We start from the raw sequence: 8,566 nt of genomic DNA on the forward strand, positions 1-8,566 counted from the left end.
GTCTGGCATGAGTCTTAAGCTTCCAGGTCTGAGACTTGCACCGCAGTTGACTATATGGGAGTCCAGGGATGCAATCATTACACCATCTGCTGGTCCCAAAGGAATAGTTTTTTTTAACCACTATGCAAGCTGCCCCTTCATAATATCCCCTCCACAAGGTTGTCATGAGGATAAAATGAAACAGTATATGGTTACTGTAATATTTATTTTGTACTATAATCAACTAAATACTGTTATATGCTCTAAAAGCACAAAACAGATATCAGAGAATTTTCTCTTGCTAGGAAAAACAATAAATATTCCCATGTGTTATAGAGTTAACTACAAATAAAGAGGAATGGTATCAAAATCTTAATGCCAATAAATAATAAAACAAATTATGCCAGCTCTTGAACCTCAGTGTGCATCGATTCACTTCACTATTTGTTTAAAATGTAGATTCCCCCAGATCCATTTGTTCTGAATTCCAGTTTATTCCACATGAGGTAGAAACCTGGAAAATGTTTTTAAAACAAACTCTGCAAAAGACTTGGGTGCAACTAATTTATAGATATTATGGACAAATAATGGCTAATGTTCAAAGTTTGGTAAGTGTTATAGGCTGAATCGTATCTCTAAATGTTATAGGCTGACTCCTGTTTCTACCAAATTCATGTGCTGAAGTTCTCAATCCCAGTACCTCAGATTGTGACTATATTTGGAGATAGGGCTTGTAAAGAGTTGTCAAGTTAAAAGGGGGGTCATTGAAGCGGGCCCTAAGCCAATATTTGACTGGTGTTCCTTTTTTAAAATTTTATTATTTTTATTTTTATTTTTTTAGTTAATTAATTATTTTTTCATTTCATTTTCTTCCATACATTCAATCTTTTTTTTTTTTTAAAGAGGGTTTTGCCTTAAGGTGCGTGCACTTGCTGGTGAGAGAGAGATCACTTCCTAGGGGTGAATGGTGATACCACAATCCTTTCTCCTCCCAGGATTTTGGGCATGCATGCACATGTGCCTGGAGTGATTTTCAAGCCATTAAGTCTGGGACTGAACCACAGTTCACCACGTGGGAGTCCAGCAATGTAACCATTACACCATCTGCTGGCCCCGACTGGTGTTCTTCTAAGAAGAGATTAGCACACAGACAATATAGGCAGAAGGATGGCCATGTGAGCACACAGCAGGAAGGTGACCATTTGCCATTCGAAGAGAGAGGGCTCCAACATGGAACCAAACCTGTAGACACCTTGACTGTAGACTTTAAGCCTACAGGATTATGAGAAAATAAATTTCTGTTGTTTCAGCCACCCAGCCTGTGATACTCTATTATGGCAGCCCTGACAAACTAATACAATAAGCAACATTCTGAAGTGAAAATTAATAGCTGACATAGTGATTTGATAATTAAAGTCCCTGCAATGTACTTTTTTTTATTAAAAAGAAAGGAATTAGCCTTATTAAAATACCTACAATTACTTGATTTTTTTTTTGGCCTTTTTTCATAGGCTAATAATAAGTTGCTGAAACTGACTGAGATGGTGAATACCACTGAAATATTCTTTCTGCAGGTAAAATATTCTTTCTCTACCTCTACCCTGCTTCCCTGGGCGCCATATCTTTCCCATCACCCAAAGAGAATAGATAGATCATTTTTTAGTATATGTATATTCTTCCACTAAAATATTCATTTCATTTCATTTTTTCATGATTAATTTCTCCCTTTCTGTTGGTACCATCCACATCCATCCATATCTATCCACATCCATCTGTTCATCTATTAAATACCTACCATGTATTAGGTGCCATTTTAGGTACTAGAAACCTTATTGTTGTATAAATAAATATCCCCCAAATTTCTAAATGAAAACTTTAAAGAAGTCACAAGTTCAATTGTCCTTAGAAAGCATTCAGGTATGGAAATAAATGATGTGATATTCCAGTGAATTGGTACCTAAAAAGAAAAGCCATGACTCAAGTCTAGAAAGCTCTAGGAAGACAGTCCCGCCAATCTTCCAGTGTTTTCAGAGAATCCAAAGACTGGGTTTTTATGTGAAATTTTCATTTTTAATGCTGGTGAAACAGTCTGCATTTTTCACAAGCACTACATAAACCAAACAAAGCATAGCTATGATTTAGACATTTAGGCATCCCTAGAGGTTACTAGTTTATGGTCGCTGCTCTAGGGCCTGAGGAGGCAGTCTTTCAGAAGTGCTAGGTTATTCAACATCTAGTATGTTCATTCATTTCTAATGAATTCACAACTAAATAATATGACTTTCAAGAATTTAAACTTTTTTTTTTTTAGTTTTTGCTATCGGGTGCATGAGGTCAGGAGAGAGAAAGAGAGACAGAGCAAGAGAGCAAGAGGGAAAGTGAGAAATCACTCCCCAGGGGGGTTGGTCATGTGGCAATCCTCTCTCCTTCATTCTCCTCTTGAGACCTTGGGCATGCACGTGCACACTATTCTTGTTGCATTGATTGCTTAATGACTAAATAAGCCTGAGAATTTCAATTCCTTCTCCTTTATGGAGATGAGAGCATGGTATACACAAGGCAGGGCAAAATTATCATCCAGGGAAAATGTAGTAAAGTCTTACACGTTCCTTCTAACTTTCTCTCAGTCTACATGAGAGTGGATGGGCAGAGACCTTCCTGTCATCTTTAGAAGCTCACCCATCACAATAATGACATAGTTCCCTGTAGTATCATGCTCAATAATTGATTGCTGAACTGAATTTGAATCTACATATCTTTTTTTTTTATTATGATGGTAAATCTGGAGCAGAAATCATTGCTGAAATATTACTCATTTAATTAAAAAAATTTATTCTTGAAGTCATGTCTATATGACACCCAAGTAACTGGCTATTTTAGACAATTCATCAGAAAAAACAATCAGACTAATCACACTTGGAATGATACAGAGATTTTCTTAAGCAACTACTATATCTCTATCCAAATTATGTCTTGTTCTCATTCTATTTTATTCTATATCAATAAGACAGGCAAAATGGGATAAGAGAAACATGCTCATTTTCAGTTTGATGATTTGTCTCAGGTTATACTTTACTGGTTGGTGCTTTAAAAGCAGTAAAATATGATTTATGGAACTCACTTCCATAGCTTAGCAACCAATACAGAGGAATACTAATAAGACTTTTTGTTTGGTTGTTTTTACTAAATGAAGAATTTATATATCTTAAAATACAGAAAGCACTACTGGAAAATAAATAAATTAATAACAAGCAACTAAAAAATTCTCCCGAAATAATTTTTTAAAAATCTTAATTAAAAATATTTAAATAAAAATGTTATTTTTATTCATGTAAAAATATAAAGACTCTTAAAAATGGTTATGCCAACATGAAAATAAGTGTGGAAAAACTATCATTTTCACAAACATCACATATAATTTTCATCATATTTATCATGAAGTTTATGAAATTTGTGGTCTGTAGTGTCAAAAGTTCCTACTTAAGAAAAATGGTGAGAATCTTGAATGCTAACACATCATGGATGTTGTAAAAGTCTTGTTTCACTTAACATAGTCAATAAAATGCAATTTTTGTTTTTTACATTTCACAAATGCTTCTGGACTTGAAACACATCCCTGCAAAATTAAACACAAAGCCTATTCTAACTATTAATAACAATCACATTGAGTCCTTTTTCATTATCACTTTTCCATAACTAAACCCTCTGGGTTAAATGACTATATTCTGGCTTATTAAGGTTCTTCTCTTTTCACTGACAAACTTCTGAAAACTCACCTATTTTTACAATTTGCTCTGCCTCACTGAACATACACACTACTAGTTGGTCAGATACCTTTCCAAATATAAGTTCTGTTGTAAATTCCATAATATTAGCAATATGAGTATTCACAGAACTTTCTCAAATACCAAAAGACTAACACCATTATGACTAAAAGCCTAGCTGCTTAAACTTGAGTAAGATGTCCTAATTATATGGTTAATTTCAGTCTCTATTCTATTTCATATAAAAAATTTACAGATTCTTAACAAGTGATTTCTCTTTTCAACCATTTTCTGAAAATCTCAGAAATTATCTAAAAGTTTCATCTAAAATTGGTCAAATGATGTACCTGGGCATTCTGAATTTTTCTTTGAAGAGACAAGAGCATTGACGATGGTTGACTTATTACATGAGCTTCATTAAATTTCCTGAACTTGCTGTAACTGCTCTCTCAACTGCAAGGTCTCACACCTCTACAGAATTGTAGCTAAAGACATGATCTTTTTTTCAGGTTGACATGTGAAAGAATAGTAAAGATGACACATTTCTAAATATAACTTGCAGATTTTTTCACTTAAGCTGACTTCCTGGGTGAATGTAAGAGTTCACTATTGCAATAAATAGAGGTAATGGTAGAGACTAATGAAGTAATAAAACATCACAGTTTCAGAGAATTTAGTGTAAATCTGAGAGTGGCTGGGAGGATTAAATGAGGTAATACACAAGAATTTAGTGCACATCTGAGAATGGCTGGGAGGATTAAATGAGGTAATACACATGACAGCGCCTACCTAAGTGTTTGGCACTTGGTAAGAACTGGGACCTGAAGGACCTAGTCTGACACTGTCATTTCATGGCAAAGAAAACGGAAGCAAGGAAGATAAATTATGCCCACATAGAAAGATTCTCCTAAAGTGCAAGGAAAATAATTGACGCACATCTGAGAATGGCTGGGAGGATTAAATGAGGTAATACACATGACAGCGCCTACCTAAGTGTTTGGCACTTGGTAAGAACTGGGACCTGAAGGACCTAGTCTGACACTGTCATTTCATGGCAAAGAAAACGGAAGCAAGGAAGATAAATTATGCCCACATAGAAAGATTCTCCTAAAGTGCAAGGAAAATAATTGACTGGAGGTACAAGTAACCAAAGGAGAATCTTCAAGATTATGTTACCTTAATTATTCAACAAATAGAAAATAACATTCACACCTTGATTTCAAAGGACTTTTCTAATATTTCCTGATTCTGTTTTGAAGATTTTATACCTGGGTTCTAAAAAATAAAGCTCAACTGAGGAAAGGCATATTATCCCTAATCACTGCACTTCCATTATTCATTTTAAGAACGTTCACTTAAAATTATTCCAGAGTTTGACAATTCAGTGAGTTGGAAGCTCAAACTGTGTTACTTTAACAACTTCTCTCCCCAGCCCAGGGTTTCTTTTTGCTGCACCCTCAATCCTTCCCTCCTCTCACTCCTTTCAGCGGAGGGTCCACTGCTTTTAGTACTGAGGCAATCTAAAAGTCAAACTGTTACTCGCAAGTTCTGGGGTGACCAAACATTTCTGTCAATGTTTTTCACAGATTTTTTAACTTCTTTTTTTTTTTTTTTTTTTTTGTATATCTGGAATATGTCGCTGATAGCAGCTTGAAAAGGCAGGGCCCAGCCTGCAGTGGCATGGCTGTCCACCTGCACCTGCCACCTTTACCTGTTTGCAAGACGACCGTTTTCTCTTCTCCATCCAGGGAAAGAATCCTGAAGTTATAGACAGTGCCCGCTTGCAAATCCTGGGGGTTACATCCATAGGTGGTGTTGTCTATCCGAATGGGCTGGCACCACACCACGTCCGAGGTGTCACTGCTATAGATGATGCTAAAGTTACAGGGTGACCCCAGAGTTCTCCACTGGATCCACGCGGACTGACTGGAGACTCTGGACTCCGTCAGGGTGAAGTTACACCTCACTGGCTCTGCCAGGCTGGTCTGCAAAGGAACCAGAGACAACAGTTAGAACTCGCAGTCTGGACTGTCCAGAGACCAACTGGCAGCAAGCTCCCCAAGCCGCCCCTACTCACCCCTATCCCACAGTCCCCTTGTCCCTTTGCCCTCCAGCTGACAATAGACCCTCTGGAGAGGCTATGGCAACTTTCCTCTTGCTGTTCTCCCTCAGGAACGCTGAAGCAAAGAGGTGGCTTGCTGCCTTTGACAGGAGAGCAGGATGAACTGTCAGTCTGGCTCTAGGCTCAGAAGAGGGCTGTTCTTCTCAAGGGAGAGAAGGAAATTTGCCACCTCTGCCTCCAAAGCGCAACCCGGGAGACCGGAAAGCGGAGTGGGAGTTTGGTTCTCGGCCTGGAGGGGATGCATCAGTCCCCACCCCCTGATGGGTCACTCACCTGCAGCAGGCTCAGAGCTATCCACAAGGCTAGCGCAGCTCCATGGCTCAGCATGGGAGGGCTGTTCTTCTCAAGGGAGAGAAGGAAATTTGCCACCTCTGCCTCCAAAGCGCAACCCGGGAGACCGGAAAGCGGAGTGGGAGTTTGGTTCTCGGCCTGGAGGGGATGCATCAGTCCCCACCCCCTGATGGGTCACTCACCTGCAGCAGGCTCAGAGCTATCCACAAGGCTAGCGCAGCTCCATGGCTCAGCATGGCGCTCAGCCGCCAGGGAGGGAGCCCCGAGGAGCCCCCGCCTGAGGCTGCCAAGAGCGCCCGAGCGGACCCAGCGGCGCTCGCGGCACCCCCCGCCACCTCCCCAGCCCGGGGTCTCGTCCGGGTCCTCCCGCTTCTGCCCCTCCTCCTCTTCGACTTTCACTTTTGCCCTCCCTGTGGTCTTCGGTCCGGCGGGCTTAGCCATAATTACTGCTCGCTCCCTCTCACTTTCCAAGCCCCCACGCCCGCCCCTTCCTCCCTCCACGCCCAGCGTCTCCCCTCCCTATCTTCCTTCCTATCTTCCTCCTCTGCTTTCTCCGGGGCCTCTTTTCCCAGGATTAAACTTGACCGCAGCACATTTCCCTAGGTCGCCTACACTCTTTCCTTTTATTAGCGTGCTTTTGCCCTTCTCACCTCTAAGCATTTATTTGTCCCAGCGCGCATCCCCTTAGCACTAGCAAGAAAGACCTGCAAAGGAGCCTGTGGTTGTCACTTGACAATGTCAACTCCCTCCCCATCCACTTTCCCCTTTCTCATGTCCTCCTAAACCCTATGCAGACAGTGCTAATCGGCATCAAATTTAACCATCCTTTGTTCAACCCGCAGCAAGGCAGTTTCATCCTTAACCAGGAAAGCCATTTTATCCACAGTTATCCAACCAATACAACGATTTATTTCTTGTTTGTGGGAAATAGTGTCGATGGCTCAGCTCCCTACATGTTTACAAAGAAATGGCATTTACTCACTTTTCGTCATTAACTGTATACCCTTTAACAACTGAATCAGTACCTGAATGATAGGTACCTGAAAACGGGTTTTAGGAAAGGTCCCAATAACCGAAAAACAAAAATATTTCATTGTATACAGATGATAATAACAAAATATTGCAGCAACAGTTATAATTTATCATTGCTTTTGAGGAGGGCAGTGTCATCCCTAGCAACTGCTAAAAGAGATGAGTTTCCATATTTTAATTTTCAAATGAATGGGAAGTATGACTTATTTGCCTCCTTCTCAAATAAAACTATGTTATTGACCACTCAATCTACCATATCTACTAGGACGAAAAATAGAAAAAGTGAAAATTGCTTCTTTTTGAAAATACTTTTAAAAAAACCTCTTAATTAAAAATAAAATGTCCTCCCTTTCAGGGATTCCATGATCCTTTTCTTTTTGAAATTTATTTATTTTTATTATTATTTATACATTCGATCGCTACACATCATTTAGATTGTAAAGAGATTTTACCCAACATGATATATGCCACACACCAGGTGAGTTGAGAATACCACACACGACATCATTAACAGGCAGCAAACCATATCTGTGTCCCACAAATATCTTACTTCTCCATTTTTCCCCAAGTTCCCCTTCCTACACTCTTCCCCTCTACCACTCTCCTACTTTGTTCCCTGATCCTTTAACCTGCAGCTAGGCCAGAGACCTCAAATCTCCTTATCAAGGTAGCAAATACTCAAAAGAAATGTTGATATTGAAACAATTGATATTTCTGGGAAAACAGCATCTTTCCTATTTCTCTCTGCTCAGGTCACTTATACTAAAGAATCTTAACTCTGCATTTTGCTTCCAAGTTCAGTGGTTTTGCGCAGCTTTGTATACCTTTCAGCTTCATAGAGACAGCCCTCTCCCTTCATTAGAAGTTGTAAACCTTATGGGACCAGCAGTTAGCATAATGGCTATGTCGCTGAACTCCCATGTAGCCGACTGCAGTTCACATCCTGGACCCGGTGGCTTAAACTCACACTGGACACGTGTGCGTATGTGCTCAAGATCCCCAGGGGAGAATGGAGGAGAAGGGATTGCGGCGTGGCCATCCCCTCTGGGGAGTAATTTCTCGCTTTCTATCTATCTTTTTCTCCCTGTCTTTCTGGCAAGCACACATGCCCTATGGCAAAAACCTCTCCAAAAAAAAAGAAGTTGTAAACCTTATTACAGGCTCTGCTGGCCTTAACCTTTGTGGAAGTCTTTTTTCAGCTTTATTCCATTTTAGCATTATTTTTTCTTATCTTGCTATATTCAGAAAACAATCTGGCTTCCTCAACTGTAAACTGGAATAATTAAATACTTATTCTATTTTTTCTTTTAATTATCAGAGGGTGAATGTACTTGCCAGAGAGAGACAGAAAGACAAGGAGAGATAAAGGGAGGGGGGA

The 8,566-nt window shown here is 39.8% G+C and overlaps 1 protein-coding gene across 2 annotated transcripts in view; it reads right to left on the reverse strand.

The window, feature by feature from the left end:
- Positions 1-8,566, reverse strand: part of PTPRB (protein tyrosine phosphatase receptor type B) — a 148,300-nt gene that overhangs the window by 102,543 nt on the left and 37,191 nt on the right. Inside the window, exons 1-2 of one of the 2 annotated variants that reach the window (XM_006146180.2) lie at positions 6,139-6,192; positions 5,455-5,728 (exon numbers count right to left, since the gene is read on the reverse strand). In XM_006146180.2, coding sequence (XP_006146242.1) covers positions 5,455-5,728; positions 6,139-6,192 — 328 coding nt within the window. Of the gene's footprint in view, positions 1-5,454; positions 5,729-6,138; positions 6,193-8,566 lie in introns of those variants that run through there. The other variant, XM_006146179.2, reaches the window with a different exon arrangement.

The sequence above is a fragment of the Tupaia chinensis genome, unplaced genomic scaffold (assembly GCF_000334495.1).
Source record: "Tupaia chinensis unplaced genomic scaffold, TupChi_1.0 Scaffold000168_1, whole genome shotgun sequence".
Lineage (NCBI taxonomy): Eukaryota > Metazoa > Chordata > Mammalia > Scandentia > Tupaiidae > Tupaia > Tupaia belangeri.